The sequence below is a fragment of the Chanodichthys erythropterus genome, chromosome 15 (assembly GCF_024489055.1).
Source record: "Chanodichthys erythropterus isolate Z2021 chromosome 15, ASM2448905v1, whole genome shotgun sequence".
NCBI lineage: Eukaryota > Metazoa > Chordata > Actinopteri > Cypriniformes > Xenocyprididae > Chanodichthys > Chanodichthys erythropterus.
In genome coordinates, this window is record NC_090235.1 from 11,234,242 (window position 1) to 11,254,281 (window position 20,040).

General features: G+C 34.1%; 1 protein-coding gene across 1 annotated transcript in view; it reads right to left on the reverse strand.

Moving 5' to 3' along the window:
- Positions 1 to 2,569: 2,569 nt before the first annotated feature.
- LOC137037142 (rap guanine nucleotide exchange factor 5) overlaps positions 2,570 to 20,040 on the reverse strand; it is a 32,377-nt gene continuing 14,906 nt past the window's right edge. The window contains exons 3-9 of the mRNA XM_067410963.1: positions 19,926 to 20,032; positions 17,910 to 18,031; positions 17,118 to 17,280; positions 8,046 to 8,127; positions 6,394 to 6,442; positions 4,547 to 4,623; positions 2,570 to 2,599 (exon numbers count right to left, since the gene is read on the reverse strand). Coding sequence (XP_067267064.1) covers positions 2,570 to 2,599; positions 4,547 to 4,623; positions 6,394 to 6,442; positions 8,046 to 8,127; positions 17,118 to 17,280; positions 17,910 to 18,031; positions 19,926 to 20,032 — 630 coding nt within the window. The remainder of the gene's footprint in view (positions 2,600 to 4,546; positions 4,624 to 6,393; positions 6,443 to 8,045; positions 8,128 to 17,117; positions 17,281 to 17,909; positions 18,032 to 19,925; positions 20,033 to 20,040) is intronic.

Consider the following 20,040-nt stretch of genomic DNA (forward strand, 5'->3'; position numbering starts at 1 on the left):
CAGAGCCCGGCTGCCCCCTGTGTTTATTTACTCAGCGCTGTGTTTGGATTGGCTGAAACGACAGCGTGTTTCCTCTGAGGTAAACCCCCGTCCCACAATACCCCTGACACACAAAACCATCCCAGACCGGCACGGGCAGGACGAAAGCAAAACAGACACACCACTGTAAAAACACTGAGAAAATACGGCACACTGCCATTCAGAACAACAGAGACGGAAAAAACTGGTGCGCTCGTCCTCATGAATATGTCATGATAAACTCTGTGCTTCTTTAGCCCAGTTACACCGAGGTAATAGTGAAGCTGAAATATTCATTCACAAAGATCACGTGACCAAACACACACTGCATCATACTACACAGTAATTAGGGAGAGCAGCTACTTCAAAGAGGAAGTTTAAGATCTAACCGAAGATAATTTGTTGTGTTAGCTAAAGTAAATCAGCACTATTAGTGCTCATATTTGAAATAAACCCAAAACCTGAAGCCTAAAATACTATTTATTAGCAATTGAGTGCACTAGCAGTTGTGTTATTAAAGCAACTCTGATCTGCATTAAAGTTTTCTGACTTAAATTTCTTTACTTTTCTGTGTAAATGAAAACTCAAGAGTATATCTTGAATAAATTGCAATACTGGACAAACGTTTAAATTTAAAAGCATTAAATTAATACTAATATATATATATATATATATATATATATATATATATATATATATATATATATATATATATATATATATATATATATATATATATATATATAAACTATTTGATCTAATTATAATTGCTTTGTATACTAATATTGTAAAAAAAAACTGAAAATAAATAAACTGTAAAAAAATAATACAGCAATATAATAGCTATAACATTCATCTACGTTTCTGTTGCATTTAAACCAAAAATAATATATATATATATATATATATATATATATATATATATATATATATATATATATATATATATATATATATATATATATATATTCTATAATAATACTCTCAAATAAAATAATAATAACATTAATATCCTTGCATAAACTGTAAATATTAATGCCACAATAGAAAAGAAAAGAAAACATGAACACCCTGCAATATTGCATGAAAATAATATCCACTTATTAAAAAAAACTAATATTTAAAAAAAAAAAATTTAATTGCATTACTGGATAAACGTTAAAAATTATGCATTTAAAAGCATTAAATTACTCAAAAAAATTATTAAACTATTTAATCTAATTATAATTGTTTTGTATACTAATATTGTAAAAAAATAACTGATAAATAAACTGTACAAAATGAATACAGCAATATAATAGCTACAACATTCATCTATGTTTCTGTTGCATTTAAACCTAAAATAATAATAATTTTATATATATATTCTCAAATAAAATAACAATAACAATAATATCCTTGCATAAACTGTAAAAATTAATGCAACAATAGAAAATAAAAGAAAACACGAACACCCTGCAATATTGCATGAAAATAAAATTGACTTATTAAAAGAAAAACGATAATATAATTTAATGCATGATTTTATTAAAAATGATTAATTGAATTCATTATTGATTATTTATTTAAAATAATAATAATAATAATTTAAAAAAATAAAAGAATTAAATACATTTATTAAAAATATATTTTTTTTTACATAATACTTAATATAACATTAATAATAACAAACAATTATACCCTTGTGGATCCCTGTAAATAACTAATAGAACATGAAAACATGTATTTATTAAAAAAATGAAATTATGAATTAATTAAAAGATTATATGTAAACTAAGTGTTTTATATAATCTCTAATATAGCCCTAATCATAACAATAAAATCTGTGTGTAAACTAATACAACACAATAGCCACAACATTCATCTCATGCTATAAGAAACCGCATGAATCGCATTATAATACTTTAGCTTGCATTGTCCTGAAGGTGTCAGGAAAACCAAGTAGACTTGCATGGCAAAGCATGACTCATATTGTCTTCAGCAAATGTAAAAATTGAGTTTGAGACTACAATTGAATCTATAGAGCTGACAGACGATACTAAAGACAGCAGTCAGGGAGACGAGGAAGATAAAGAGAGCTGTTATTACCTTGACTGTAATTATGGGCTAATGAGCGTCCAAGCTCTGGGTTGATGGTAACCACAGAGGAGAACTAATCAGATCTTACCCTGCTTCACTAAACACACACACACATGCTGTGCTTCCCTGAGAACTTCATTAGATTGATATGGTGATGCAAACCGACCACTACACTCTCAACGAACGGACTTCCTTTCGGACAACAACACACATCAGACGTTACACAAGACCATTAGTGTGTTATTCTGAGTCTGTATTACCACTGAGATCAGACCGATGAATCATTCAGATCTAGAGTAAGAGGGTTCCTATGTTTGAAGATGCCGAGGGGCCTCGACTACCACTTCCTGCTACACACACACACACACACACACACACACACACACACACACACACACACACACACACACACACACACACACACACACACACACACATGCTTTATGAAAACAACATGATTGCACATGTAATCTCATGTCCCTTCAAACATGGCAGCAAACATCTAAACGAGCACATAACCTTATGAAAACAAACGATTAAGACGCTCTCGCTGTCCCTGAACCAACAAACCGCCAATCTGTGACTGTTTGAATCTCATATCAGGTTATTTTTGGTAATACACAACTGGTCAGATTTTTTAATGTTCTTGAAAGAAGTCTCTCTGCTCACCAAGGCTGCATTTAAGTTGCATGATTTAACATGCTACTAACATGTTTTAGCGCAGTCCTAACATGAACTAGCATGTTTCTAGCATAATTTAGAATGCAGCTAGCATGTTTTATCATATTGCTAACATGAATTAGCATGTTAACATATTTTAACATTACTAGCATTAATTAGCATTGTTAACATGCTTTAACACATTCCTAGCATGAGTTGCTGACATAATTTAACATGCTGGTAACATGTTTTAACACGTTGCTAACATGAAATAGATCTTGCTAACATGCTTTAGCATGCTAGCATATTTTAACGTTACTAGCATGAATTAGCATTCTGCTAACATATTTTAACATATTCCTGGCATTAATTAGCATGTTGCTAACATGATTTAGCATGCTAACATATTTTAACATGGTACTAGCATGAATTAACATTCTGCTAGCATGTTTTAGCACATTCCTAACATGATTTAGCATGTAAACACATTTTAACATTAACACATTGCTGGCATTAATTGGCATGCTTGCTGACATGATTTACCATGCTGACACATTTTAACATGTTACTAGCATGAATTAACATTCTGCTAGCATGTTTTACACATTGCTAGCATTAATTAGCATTTTGCTAACATGATTTAGCATTCTAACATATTTTAACATGTTACTAACATGAATTAGCACTCCACTACTATGTTTTAGCACATTCTTAACATGAATTAGAATGTTGTTAACATGATTTGACATGCTGCTAGCATGTTTTAACACATTGATGGCATTAAATAGAATGCTGCTAACATGATTTAGTATTTGTTAACATATTTAAACATGTTACTAGCATGAATTAACATTCTGTTAGCATGTTTTAACACATTCCTAACATGAATTAGCATGTTTGTTAATATGATTTAGCATGTAAACACTTTTTAACATTAACACATTGATGGCATTAATTACCATGCTGCTAACATGATTTAGCATGTTAACATATTTTAAAGTTACTAGCATGAATTAGCATTCTGGTAACATGTTTTAGCACATTGTTGGCATTAATTAGCATGTCGCTAACATGATTTAGCATGTCGCTAACATGATTTAGCATGCTAACATATTTTAACATGTTATTAACATGAATTAGCATTCCGGTAGCATGTTTTAGCACATTCTTAACATGAATCAGCATGTTGTTAACATGATTTGACATGCTGCTAGCATCTTTTAACACATTGATGGCATTAATTAGCATTTTGCTAACATGATTTAGCATGCTAACCTATTTTAACATGTTACTAGCATGAATTAGCTGAATGAATTGTTTTAACATTCCTGACATGAATTAGCATTGCTCTTAGCATGTTTTAGCATATTGCTAGCATGAATTAGCATGTGGAACTAATTTAGATTTTGCAGACTAATAGTTTTGTAATTTCCTATACAACTGTGACATGTAATAAATAATACAATCATTTAAACTCAAATCAATATTTAATGTCTCTTTAATTATTTAGCATAGCTACTTCACATCAGGGTTTATTTTGGGACAATGCCTGTATGCACTATCCCTTACAGACATTTTATTGAGAAAATGTATTACATTATTAACATCACTGTCCATTTATCTGTTTTTATTTATGACTTCTGGCATGCTGTACCATGTATGTAGGTAATTATATTACATATATAACATATATAATGCCTGTTGCATTATATATGTTAGCATGTTAAACTGAAGCATGCTGAATAAATAGCAACCACACAAACTAATGTAATTCTTCAGCTTCATTCACCTTGCTTTTGTCTTCAGTGGGTTTTGGGGCTTCTGGTGGAGAACTGTCTGATGTCTCCGAGCTTTCGTCTTCTGACACTACAGTAAGAGCAGTACAAATACACAGATGGTTAACAGTGAGGACACAAATACATTTGCAACACACTGACCATCTGATCAATTATGCAAATCTAGCTGTAAAATCTTACTTTGTTAACATGAATTAGCATGTTCCTAATTAGCATGCTGCTAGCATATTTTTAACAACATGATAATTAATGTTAAAAAATGTGTTAACACATGCTAACAGCATGCTAGCATGTTTTAACATATATCTAGCATCATGTAGCTAACATGATTTAGCCTGCTGTTAACATACTTTACCATGTTGCTAGCATGTTTTAACACATTTCTAACATTAATTAGCATGTTGACAACATGATTTAACATTCTGCTATCATCTTTTAAAATGTTGCTAGCATGATTTATAATGTTGCTAGCATTCTTTAACATGTTGCTAGCATGAATTAACATATTTCTTGCATTATTTAGCATGCTGCTATCATATTTTAACATGTTTATAGCATTAATTAACATGTTTCTAACATTATTTAGAATTCTGCCAGCATTAATTAACGCGTTTCTAGCATTCTGCTAGACTTAACATGTTGCTAACATGATTTAGAATGCTGCAAACATACTTTAACATGTTGGTAACACGATTTAACATGCTTGTAGCATACTTTAATGTTGCTAGCATGAATTAACATATTTCTTGCATTATTTAGCATGCTGCTATCATATTTTAACATGTTTCCAGCATTATTTAACGTCCTGCTAGCATGTTTTAACACATTTATAGCATCATCATGATTAACATGATAACATGATTTAGCTTGCTGTTAGCATACTTAATTTAGCCATGTTGCTAGCATTAATTAACATGTTTCTAACATTCTGCTAGTATGTTTTAACCAATTTCTAACATTACTAAACATTTTGCTAACATGATTTAGCATTCTGCTACCATATTTTAACATGTTGTTAACACGATTTAACATGCTTGTAGCATACTTTAATGTTGTTAAAGTGAATTAACATGTTTGTAACATTATTAAGCATGCTGCTAGCATGTTTTTACACACATTTCTAACATGAATTAGCATGCTGCTAACACGATTTATCATGGTGCTAGCATATTTTAACATGTTGCTAGCATGAATTAACATGTTTGTAGCATTTTTGAGCATGCTGCTAGTATGAAACATGTTTCTAGCATTCTGCTAGCATGTTTTAACACATTTCTAGCATTACTTAACATTTTGCTAACATTAACATTCTGCTACCATATATTAACATGTTGCTAACATGATTTAGCATTATGCTATCATACTTTAACGTGCCGCTAAAATGAATTAACATGTTTCTAGCATTATTTAACATGCTACTAGCATGTTTTAACATATTTCTAGCATTAATTAGCATGTCACTAACATGATTTAATGTGCTGAAAGCATACTTTAACATGTTGCTAGCATGAATTAGCATGTTTCAAAAACAGCTTGTTTTAAAAATGACAAACACCTGAATAAACATGAACATCACTTTTACACACAAACAGATGTTTAGCAGCGACTGTCACTGAAGCACAGAGCAAATGAACACTCGTTTCATATGCTAACACATTAACCAATCATAATACAGGATGATTTTAAGGTACAACAAGAAAAAAACAGGCAGTTTAATTGTAAAGAACAGAGAGATTGTGGAAAATGGTCATTAAAAACTATTAATCATGGATGCAAAAAACTTGACAAAGTGGACAAAAACAGTAAGATATGATCCTATGAATATATAAAAGTGTCTTACTTGATTTCTTGGCTTTTCTTGCGAGAGCAGCAGCAAGTTCATTCTGCACCTGTAGTAAAAACACATCTTTTCTGAATGTAATCCAGTTAAAGCACAAGAGTACAGCGTCTTTACTTTATTCTACACGCAAATGAGCTCATCTTCACCCGCAGCCAAAACAGAATGCAGACAATCTGCCTGTGTGAAGATCTCTAGAGCACATCCACGGCTGTTAAAAATACAAAAGCTCAGGCAGAAGAGCTGGGAATTCACTCCAGGATCCCGATCCCAAAGCAGACCGGCTCAGACAGCAGGGACTCATGGGATACCGGAGGACAGCTGTGTAGATTCGCCTCCGTTTTGAGATTAATTCAACATTTAGAGAGGAAATTAACTCTTTAACTGATCACATCACCTACAAGAAGGTATTTTTTTTTAATATCTCATTTGATATAATGTTGATTTTATATCAGCATAGCTGCTTCTAGAGTTTTTATCCAGATTTTTTCATCAGAAAATAATATAGCTTATTAAAGGTGAAAATCTGTTATTTTGGAGTGTATCATGGGAAATTCATCATGATGTTTATAGTTACCAGTGTATTTAATTTAGTGACGTACAAAATGATTGAAAACATATTTGCATTTTATAATTGGAAATTTTCAAATCATTCTGAATTAAAAACAGGCACATATATATTTTGTGTAAACTGGGTCAAACACTTTCGCACACAATAATGCAAAAGAAATGCAAATGCATATATATATATATATATATATATATATATATATATATATATTTTTTTTTTATATATTTTATTTTCCAGAAAAAATAAAAATATTTTTCTATAAATAAAATAAATTGTAACTAGTCATAAAGAATTTTTTCTCTATTAATAAAAAAAAAAAAAAAAAAAAATATATATATATATATATATATATATATATATTATATAAATATAAATAAATATATATTAAAATATGTCTTCATAATTAACTAGAAAAAAAAACACAATAAAAAACATATAATATTATTTATAAAAACAATATATTTATATTTTAAGTATGTTTTAAGTAAAACAATATATTTATTTTTATATTTAGGAAAATAAAAATATTTTTGTGTAAAAAAAATAAATGTAAAAACTATGTAAAGTACTATAATTTTTTACAGTTTAATGACTATTTTTCTAGTTATTTTCAGCTAGTTATGAAGATATATGTATAATATATGTGTGTATATATATATATATATATATATATATATATATATATATATATATATATATATATTACTTTTTTTTTTTTTACATCTTACTATATTTTTCTTTATTTATTTATTTATTTTTTAAATTACAACTTAATATTTTGTTAAATTCCATGATTTTTCCAAAATTCTAAAATCTAGATTTCCAGGTTTTCCGGTAGATCTGAATAATGTAAAAAGTCAGTGTTGCCCAACAGCGATGTGGCCCGTGGCAGGACTACGCAGGTGTTTGTTGGAGAGCGAGCGGTTAGTTAAATGGATGGTTTCTCTGTCCGCTGCTGTCAGACGAGTCTCCGTGTGATGGATGAGATTCTTTCAGGCTGGAGTGGATATTTACACACACCAGGGGACTGAAGACATGGAGTCAGGGATCTGGCACATGGGTCAGCAAACACATGCACACTTACCGTAGACGTGAGTCTCTCCAGAGCCTTCATCTGGAGTATCTCACTGCAGATATCACGCTTTCTGTCGGGGTCTTCCTCGGGTCTGCAAAAGAACGCACACACTTGATAAAACACCTCTGAAGTGACAATGCACGACTGTCTCATGAGAGCTGACCTCTACGACAGTGATGTTCTGTAAGACAAGATAGCAGATGTCATGTTCAAAATAGGCCCCGTCCCAAATGGTGCACTTGATGTGTGTCCCAGGTTTCAGAAGTGCCCTCGATGCTCAACTGTGGCAGTTATGCACTGATATGGATTCCTAATGACAGGCTAAGCGGCATTCTCTCAACAAACTGTGGACGTGGAGAAAGACGTCAAGGGATTAAGGCACCATTTAGGACACGAATACTAGTGTACTACACTGAAAAAAATGTATACTCAGAAACTGCTAGTAAAATTCACAATTAATTACACTATGGCAATTAACATATTGAAATAAATAAGAAAATTTAAAGTAGAAAGACTGTAATAGTATTTTCTCCAACAATCTTTGTTTACAACTTTAAAAATACCTATGAATACTAGTGTACTGTATACTGTGCAATATAAACAAGCTTTCCATGGTGAATATTATATTGTGCATGTAAATTCAGATAGTGCATCCCATTATTGTGTCAGAAATAAAAACAAGCAATTTCATATTTTAATCCACTTTTGTGTAAAAATGTCTACATTTTTGGTGATATAATCATATAATAAATCAGGAAACATATGGGTTTTTTTTTTTAAGTGGTTTATTTTGCTTTATTTGCCACTTTGGAAATGGAAGGTCAAGTCAAGAGCAATGCATTGTGAGATGCAGCAACTCATGCAGTGTGCTTTGGTTGCATACTGTACTTTTTGGCAAATGTTGTATAGGTTATGTCTATGGTATTCCATGCCAACAGAAATTGCACATACTGTGCACAGTTTATATATTACATACTGAAAAAATAGTATGCCAGTTATGGGCGTATGCCATTCCAACACACTCACACACAGATATACAATCTCAAGCCCTATCTGCTCTCTACTGCCTCCTGCTGGTGGTGCACTGCATTACACATGACGCTCCAAAACACACATGAAGCTCAAACTGTGCTTATGGCATGTGGTATATTACGTTAAAAATGCATATAAGGTCTGTTGGACAAAATGTAGGCAAAAATAAGGCATTTTTAGGTCCAACACTTACACTTTTAAAAATAAAAACATTTCTAGGGTTCTTGAGTTACTATATTATTCTTTAATAATTAAAAAAAAAGTTCTTGATTTTTCATTATATGTTCTGCAGATCATTGTTTTGATTTTCCTAAAGAACTAGAAAGTAAAAAAGTTCTGGTAAAACTTGATTTTAAGGTGACATATAGTTACTACAAGTACTTACTATAGTAATTACAGTAAATTATGCATAATTACAAATAACTAAAACCTTACTGAAAAAAATAATTTTTTGCTGCTTGCTCAAATTGCTTTGAAATGGAGCATTTGCCTAGGCTGTGAACTGATACAGCAAATTTCATTACTGCTTTGTTGAAGGAGAATTTACAGGGGACCTATAATGCTTCTTTCAGAAGATGTAATATAAGTCTCTGGTGTCTCTGTGAAGTTTCAGATCAAAATCCCCCACAGATAATTTATTATAGCTTGTCAAATTTGCCCATATTTGGGTGTGAGCAAAAACACACCATTTTTGTGTGTGTCCCTTTAAATGCAAATGAGCTGCTGCTCCCCGCCCCCTTTCCAGAAGAGGGTGGAGCTTTAACAGCTCAACAACAACAAAGCTGAAGAATCTCACGCAGCCAAAATGAGGATCGTCAGTAACGGTGTTCAGCCTTACATTGTTCAAACCGGAGTCGACACTGATGGAGAGACTCAGGAAGAAGTTACAACTTTTAGACGTTTCTGAATGGTTAGTGGATAAATTGATGTAGTTGCTGTGGAGCTGATTCAATCCACTAGCATGAGCCGTCATGTTCATCTTTTTTCATTGAATTGACCCTCGTTTGTGAAGCAGTCCGGAGTAAAATGACGGCATGTCAACAACACTTAAAAAAAAAGAAATAATAATCAACCACCCCTTTAATGCTTAGCATTTAAGATGCTAATGAGTTTGTTAACTAGCTAGTACAGTCTTATAATTTAGTTGTGTGACACTAAAATATATGAAATTGAATGCCTGAATCATGTCAGGGAACCATATAAAACTCACTTTGACACTACTTAATTGGGTCACTTAAAATGAATTCATTCCATGGTGTTGAAGTTACATGAACAAATTATGTTTGTTTAACTTAATTGATTCATGTGGAACCGATGTACAAAATTAAATCATATAAATCCAACAAACCCTAACCGTAACTCTATAAGTACATGTAGTTAATTTATATTGCTGTAGTTAATTAGTATTACTAATGTAACCTTAAAAAAAAAATGTAACCAAAGTTCTTTGTCCATCTTAAAAGTAAAAATATTTTTTGCCTGCATAAGTCTCCTGAGTTACTTTATGGTTCTTTAATAATTAAAGGAAATGAATTATTGATTTTTCATTATATGTTCTTCAGATCATTGTTTGAGGTTCTTTAAAGCACCTAAAAAATTTTCAAAATGTTTTTTGTGCGCTTTTAAAAGCCTTTATTTTTCACTAAATTGTGTTTATGCAACCATATGGTTCATTGGGGATTTAGAAAGTTATCTTATTATTTTTAGAGCAGATTGTGCATGTATAAACCACAACATGAGCAGAATTGCTATAATCTGGGACAAAGCAGTCGTGGAGCGGAAACCTCCAGCACATCCCTCCATATCACAGCTATAACTGGGCCAGTGAGTTTGAGAAGTGGGCCAAAGCTTCCCTCCTTCTCCTCCACTGTCAGTCCATTCATCACACGACTGACGCTCTTTCATCACACGATACATCTCTCCTCCTCGTCCGTCTTTACTTCACGAGACACGACGGGTGATTCGTAATGGCGGCGACTTCTAAATGAGTGCAGTTCACACACACATGCATGCAAACACAGACACACACAAATGCACACAGGCAGGCAAATGTAGACACAACACACACACATACTGTACGCAAACGCACGCTCATTCAGCTCACAGAACCATTACTAGTTTCACCAGAGCTGAAGATAAAATTCAAATAACATGCAAATGAGCCGTGCAGCACGAGGTGTGTGTGTGTAGGTGGCTGAAAGCGTGGCAGTATCCAAACAATCTTGGCTAAAAGCTGTCCTTCCTGTAGCTCCAGGGGTTTTTTGATTCAGCTGAAGAGACAGTCACGACCAGCACAACACAAATCAACAGGAACCACAATCACATCCGCACAAAGCACATAGCCACACGAAACCACACGAAAACTACAGCGGAAACAAAGGTTTGACCATCTTTTTTACATGTTGCATCTGAAATAATAAAGGTCACAAGTGCCAAAATACACTACAGTGTCAACAGTGTTTATTAACTGAATTGTTTCAACAGAATTATTCCTCCCATAACTAGGCCTAACCAGTCTAGTCAGCTGGTAAATACTGCAGCTACACTATAAAAAAACGATTTTTCAAAGCTGTAAATAAACATAATTGGAGCAAGTTTTAAGAAAATACCATTTCAGTCTTTCCACTTCAACATTTCACGTTAATTCAAAGTGTTATTTTCAGTTTCTTTGTAATTAATTGTGAAATTTAATAGCATTTTCTGAATGAAAATTGTTTCTACACCCATTTTTTTTTCAGTGCACACCACTTTAGTTTTTTTCTTTAATTTTGATAATAATTAACACCAAATGTGGCCTTTATTGTCAATCTTATTCTTTGCATATGCTTGCCAAGTTCACATCTTAATTCATTAGATCAGGGGTGTCAAACATACAGCCGAATTCAGACCATGACGATGTCCAATCTGGCGGGATATTTGAACAATAATAGAAAATAGGCCATAAATCGGAACAGTTTTAAGCTTTATTTTGGCCAATCTCTATACACAAACTACTATCCAAAATGTCATCTGTGTGGGAATATTACAATTACGAATTCTGTAAAAATATAGGAAGAAAAATGTAAATATTGAAATGGGGGTATGGGGTTAAAGGGTTAGTTCCTCCAAAAATGAAAATTCTGTCATTTATTACTCACCCTCATAAGACCTTCGTTTATCTTCAGAACACAAATTAAGATATTGTTGATGAAATCCGATGGCTCAGTGAGGTCTGCATAGGGAGCAATGACATTTCCTCTCTCAAGATTCATAAAGGTACTAAAAACATATTTAAATCAGTTCATGTGAGTTCAGTGGCTCAATATTATTATTATAAAGCGACGAGAATATTTGTGTGCACCAAAAAAACTAAAGTACGACTTTTCAACAATATCTATATGGGCCGATTTCAAAACACTTTACGAACCGAATCATTGAATCAGAGCGCCAAAGTCACGTGATTTCAGCAGTTTAGCCGTTTGATAGGAGATCAGAATCACTGATTCGAAACAAAAGATTCATAAACCTCAGAAGCTTCATGAAGCAGTGTTTTGAAATTGGCCCATGTCTAGATATTGTTGAAAAGTCGTTATTTTGTTTTTTTTTGTCGCACAAAAAGTATCACTTTATAATATTTTATTGAGCCACTGAACTCACATGAACTGATTCAAATATGTTTTTAGTGCCTTTATGGATCTTGAGAGTTTCAATGGCTTTTCTCTCAATAGAGGCCATCAGATTTCATCAAAAATATCTTAATTTGTGTTCTGAAGATGAACGAAGGTCTTACGGGTGTGGAACGACATGAGGTAATAAATGACATTATTTTCATTTTTGGGTGAACTAACCCTTTAAGATGAATGTATCTATGAAGAGAACAGAATAACTGTGTACAGAACAACATTTTCTTTTACCTCTGTATAAAGTAGTGTGTTATTAGCGCAGCGCTGATACAGCAGTAAACAAGGAAATGCTATATTGCTGCCGTTCCATAAGCGCCCCCTACAGTCAGAGAGCGTAATTGCATTTCATTCAATCCATCTGCTGTTTTTTTGTGCAGGTGTGTCTTATAGCATAATTATAGCATTATTTCACAAAACAAAAGTCAGAGCATTCTGTTTTTGCATTAAACTATCTAATGTAAAATAAAAAATAACTCATGCTACATGTGTGTAGCAACTTTGTTTGCATCATGATTAAAATGCCTCTAATTTCAAATGGCTACAGATATTTTTTTGCTTAAGGCCAGTTTGTCTCTTATAGAGCAAATGAATGAATTGGCTTCAACAAAGAATAAAATGGGCAACCGGTATCGGAATCAGCCAATTTGCTTGTAAAAACTGAAATCAGCCATGAAAAATCATAATAATCACTGTAAAAACTGTGTTTTTCTAGTTTTCTTGTGGATTAATTTGTAGTTTGGTTAATATTAATGTAGGCTAAATTTCAGGTTTAAAAATGGTAATTCGGCCTGCACATGGTTCGATTTTTTCAACCTAAAGTGAGTTTGACACCCCTGCATTAGACCGATCCAAATCGATTACTTGAGTCTTTTTTATGATTCATTAAAACAATGCTCATTCGTTGACGAATCAAACTGCACAGGTCTGTCTGTTTGTTATTTTCGTGCAGCCAGCGACAGCGCAATAAAAAGACGTGTTTTCTATTCATTTAATTTATTTTTTTTAGTATTATTCTGCAATATCCAGAATTTAATCTCATCACAGACTGCTCAGTCAGAACTCGAGTAAACTAGAATTTCTCTTGCCGTGAGGCTGTAGATTCAGAAACGGCGCGGGGTATTGCAGTGCGGTAATATCAGTAAACTTGCATGAGTTTTTCATTTGATCTCATTTGGTTGGCTTGTGCGTGAGGATCTCATTTCTGGTTTAATACACTCTCGGCCGCATGCGGTGTGATGAGAAACGCAGAGGCAAAGAGATTCTGGTTGATTGGGGTCGAAGCGCGGCTCTGTGAAGCCGAACGGGATCGAACAGCCCGGCGTCTGGTGTCACCGAGGCCAAGCTGTGTCACTTCCAATTCTGTCAGGGAGGAACAAAAATGCTGCCGTGGACACGGGACGCCATCCCATGTTCACCTTCCTGAAAATGACATCAGCTGTCTGTTCAAATTTAATCTTGCAGTTCACATCTCTCTGCGATATCAAGCTCGCCCTTCACTGCTAACAAAACAGCCTGGCTGAATTAAATCTCACCGCAGACACACTTGAAAGTATTATAGGACGGACACGTTCTCAATCCTATCATCTTTAGCAAAGACATGTTTAAGCCAATCAAACGCTTTAATCTACACGTAGCTTAGTTCAATCGAATTGAGGTTGACTCAGTGATCCAATAAATGCCGCGGGTCTGTTCTGATCAGGTCGTGGACAACAGGGAAAAACAATGTTGAATGTAAGCTTATCTTCTTTTAAAAAGAGCCATATCTTTTGTGTTTGATGTCAAAAGCCTCGAGTCCTGAAGCTAAACTGGGATTTTGGATGTGGGGAACAGTTAGCTTCCACTTATACCTCTTAAAATAATTACCTATGTGGAAACCCTTTTGTGATAGTACTATACAGAGATACAATAGCATTCAAAGGTTTGGGGTCGGTAAAAGTTTTATTTAAAGAAGTCTCTTATGCCCACCAAGGCTGCATTTGAAAAATACAGGGATAGCTCACCCAAAAATGCCGCTTTTTACTCGCCCTCATGTCGTTTCAAACCCGTAAGATTTTTATTCATCTTCAAAACACAAGTGAAGATCTTTTTGATGAAATCTGAAATCTTTCATTCCCTAGACAGCCTACGCATCACATTTGAGCTTCCGCAAGAACCAATGAGGTTCATTCTCGTGTTACGCATCACATTTGAGCTTCCGCAAGAACCAATGAGGTTCATTCTCGTGTTACGCATCACATTTGAGCTTCCGCAAGAACCAACGAGGTTCATTCTCGTGTTACGCATCACATTTGAGCTTCCGCAAGAACCAACGAGGTTCATTCTCGTGTTACGCATCACTTTTGAGCTTCCGCAAGAACCAATGAGGTTCATTCTCGTGTTACGCATCACATTTGAGCTTCCGCAAGAACCAATGAGGTTCATTCTCGTGTTACGCATCACATTTGAGCTTCCGCAAGAACCAATGAGGTTCATTCTCGTGTTACGCATCACATTTGAGCTTCCGCAAGAACCAATGAGGTTCATTCTCGTGTTACGCATCACATTTGAGCTTCCGCAAGAACCAATGAGGTTCATTCTCGTGTTACGCATCACTTTTGAGCTTCCGCAAGAACCAATGAGGTTCATTCTCGTGTTACGCATCACTTTTGAGCTTCCGCAAGAACCAATGAGGTTCATTCTCGTGTTACGCATCACATTTGAGCTTCCGCAAGAACCAATGAGGTTCATTCTCGTGTTACGCATCACATTTGAGCTTCCGCAAGAACCAATGAGGTTCATTCTCGTGTTACGCATCACATTTGAGCTTCCGCAAGAACCAATGAGGTTCATTCTCGTGTTACGCATCACATTTGAGCTTCCGCAAGAACCAATGAGGTTCATTCTCGTGTTACGCATCACATTTGAGCTTCCGCAAGAACCAATGAGGTTCATTCTCGTGTTACGCATCACATTTGAGCTTCCGCAAGAACCAATGAGGTTCTTTCTCGTGTTACGCATCACATTTGAGCTTCCGCAAGAACCAATGAGGTTCATTCTCGTGTTACGCATCACATTTGAGCTTCCGTGTTACGCATCACATTTGAGCTTCCGCAAGAACCAATGAGGTTTGTTCTCGCGTGTCAAGCAGGTTTGGTTCTGTTTATGTTCACTAATCAATGTTTATATGTGAATAAAAGTCTAAATTCAGTCTGTTCATCATATAAAGCAATCGAGTCTCTTCAGAGAATTTGGACTAAACCGCTCAATTCATACGGATTTGTTTTACGATCTCTTTATGAACTTTTTGAAGTGTCAAAGTGGTAGCTGTCAGGGACAGAAAATCTCTCAGATTTCATCAAAAATATCTTCATTTGTGGTCCGAAGATAAACGAAAGTCTTACGGGTTTGACAGAATTTTCATTTTCGGGTGAACTATCCCTTTAAGAAATATTACTCCAGTCTTCAGTGTCACATGATCCTTCAGAAATCATTCTTATATGCTGATTTGCTGCTCAAGAAACATTTCTGATTATTATCAATGTATATACCCTGATATAGTTTTTTCAGGATTAAAAGAACAAAAGAACAGCATTTATTTGAAACATAAACATTTTATAACATAAATGTCTGAACTGTCACTTTTGATCAAGTTGATGCATCACTGCTGAATATGAGTATATAAAAATACCAAAAAAGGAGTAAAACGTCTTTAAAAATAATAAGCAACAACTGTTTTCAACATTGATAATAATAAGAAAGTTTTCTAAAAAAAAATCTTACTGACCCAACACTTCTGAACAGAAGTGTCTAACTTTAACAACATCAAATAAATAACATGATTAGCAAAGAAAAAGAAAGAAATACACATCTAAAGCTCATATACCTAAGCCTATATACACACACACAAAACAAACACACACTCATTATGTTTCCTGCTTCCTGAGGAGAATTTGTGGTTGAACAGGATTAACAGGGAAAAACCAAATCAAAAGGTCAAGAGAACTGCTGCATCCAAATCAAACAGACGGACACATGAAGGACAATCATGGAGACTAGTGCACTGCACAGTATATACTGCATACTATTTCTTTAAATAATGTCAAACTGTGATACAACATTCTACTTTATATATATATATATATATATATATATATATATATATATATATATATATATATATATATATATATATATATATATATATATATTAGTGTGCTCTAGCTGAATATTGCACATTCTGCCAAATTTAGTGGCTCATCCTGGATTTCTGTGCATATAGAAAGTTTACATGCTGCACACATTATACAGTGCATATGTCAAAATGAACATGACTAGCATTCTGTACATATACTGACTGACTGAGCACATTAACCAAGACAGAGTTAGCATGCATGTTGTTTGTACTTACGGGCTGACGACCCTGAACTGGACGTAGGGCACGAGCTGCAGCAGAAGACGGACACCATTCTGCCATTCCTCCTCATTGCGAAATTCACAGCCCTGAGCGTCACACTCCTCAAACGAGAACTGATAGTACGTGTTTGAGTCTTCAAAGACCAGCCGCTGGTCCACTGAAGGGAAGACAGACACACGGTACACATGCACTGAAAAAATGACTTCTGAAATTGTAAATAGAACTATTATTGGAGTATGTGTTACTTGCCATTTTTTGTAATTAATTGTTATATTTCTGTGAAAATCAAAAGTGAAAATTGTTTTTCTCAGCGTATGATGTGATGCGTGTGTGGTTGATATAGAGCTGTTCAAGTTCATGGTCCTAGAGAATTACAATTTTCCCAGTGGAGTTTCTGAAATGGTTCCCTAAAAACCCATTATAAATTCCAGTGGGAACCCATGGCGAATTAGCCTTCTGGGTTGGCCCACAAATTTACATCATGACCGAACAGCTCAATTTTATATCAAAGTTGATTCTTCACACTTTACAGTATTAGGGATACAGTAATTATAATGCAATGCATTCCATGCATACAGGAAATTCTATGTGTTCATAAAAATGGGGTTCTCTAAATGCATTGTTTCAAATGATTAATTTAAATGTTAGTACATAAAAAATATTAAATGTCAAAGAGACATAATATAAAGTGGGACCAAATAAACAAATAAAAATGACAAAAATGAAATAAAATATAATTCAAAATATTATCAAATCCTAAAATAGGCTATAGCACTGGTGTGTTACCTGAGTGCAGTATTCCCAGCTCCAGAAGCACCTGCCAGACACGAGACGCCATTAACCGGCACTGAACCGACACACACTGTTCCAGGAGCCACTGGACCAGCTCCACTCCAACATAACTCCTCCTGTACGGACACACACGCGTTACTCTCGCCCTCTACCATACTTTTGGTAGTGACCAAATTAATACTTTAATTCAGCAATGACACATTAAATTGATCTAAAGTGACATTTATAATGTTATAATAGATTCTATTTCAAATATATGCTGTTCTTTTGAACTTTCTGTTCATCCACAAAAGAAAGTTTCACAAGCAGCACAACTGTTTTCAACATTGATAATAATCAGAAATGTTTCTTGAGCAGCAAATCAGCATTAGAATGATTTCTGAAGGATCATGTGACACTGAAGACTCGAGTAATGAATAAGTGTCTTATCTACCGAAACGATTGGTTATTTTAAAAAAAAAACAAAAAAAAAAACACACATAAATATGTATATACTTTTTAACTTTTTAACCATAAATGCTCGTCTTGCACTGCTCTGTGATGCGCCACGCATTATATAATCATGTTGGAAAGCATCGCAGAGCAGTGCAAGACAAGCATTTGTGGTTAAAAAGTATATAATTTTTATTTTTTTTAGAAAATGACTGATGGTTACTCTAGATAAGACTATTATTCCTCGTCTGGGATCATGTAGAGCTCTTTGAAGCTGCACTGAAACTGACATTTGGACCTTCAACCCGTTGAACCCCAGTGAAGTCCACTATATGGTGAAAAATCCTGGAATGTTTTCCTCAAAAACACTAATTTCCTTTTGTCTGAAGAAAGAAAGACAAAAACATCTTGGATGACATCAGGAAATTTGAATCCTGAAGTGAACTAATCCTTTAAAATCAACATAAAACAGTGTTTGCATCTCATTTTACTTCTGTAATGTGAAGTACAGTATTTCCACATAAAAGGCAGGAATTGATTGGATCATGAAAGGCAGTCACTATGAGAAGTGGATGAAGGGGGTTAAAAATAAAAACATGCAAAACACATTTTTAGATTTCATGTTGACCTCGATTAAAATCACTGTAACACTCTCATTGCTTTAATATGATATGCTGTGCAACATTATCACACTGATTTGCATTTTCAAATCAAGCTCATTTCCATTATCTTCATCTAGTTCTCACTGCGTTCTTTAAAAGCATGTCACACGTTCACACTCCACCTTCTGACGGGACGTTTTTATCCAGTCAGAGTGAAGTTTGGACAGCAGCCATCCGTCAGAGCGATAATCGACAGCTGATGATTCAGCCGAACCGTCCACACACACACTATGACCCTCAAACACTCTTTTACCCTCTTTTACATTGATCCTGCATTTGATGAACATGATTGTAAAACTTCACACAAGTTAAATCACACAACCACAGTACAAGATGTCTGATAAAAACTCAACTGGGACAGCATGACGCAACGCCAAAGTCATGGAATCAATTCCCACTACTGTTCAAAAGTTTAGGATTGTTTAATGTTTTTTAAAGAAGTCTCTTCTGCTCAACAAGACGGCATGTATTTGATCAAAAATACAGTAAAACGGTGAAATATTATTATAAATTAAAATAACTGTTTTGTATTTGAATATATATTAATTTGTCATTTATTCCTGTGATCAAAGCTGAATTTTCAGCATCATTACTCCAGTCTTCAGTGTCACATGATCCTTCAGAAATCACTCTAATATGCTGATTTGCTGCTCAAGAAACATTTCTAATCAATTAATTAATGTTGAAAACAGCTTCAGATTTTAGTAGAAACACTTTTTTCAGAATTCTTTGATGAACAGAAAGTTAAAAATAACATCATTTCTTTACTTTTTTACATTATAAATATAAATGTCTTTATTATTCTCAATTTAAAGTGTCACTTCTGAATACAATTTCTGGAACAGTAGCATGTATACTGATAAAATGTAAATCTTGAATAAAACTTTAAATAAAGTGGCTACAAAATGCATGTCACCTGATGATCCGAGCGAGGTGGATCTTGTCTTTTGCTGGATACGGTCCATGAGACAGAAACGCATTTCTCAGAGCTCGTCCAGCGCAGGGAAAACTCTGTGAACACGTCTGTCACA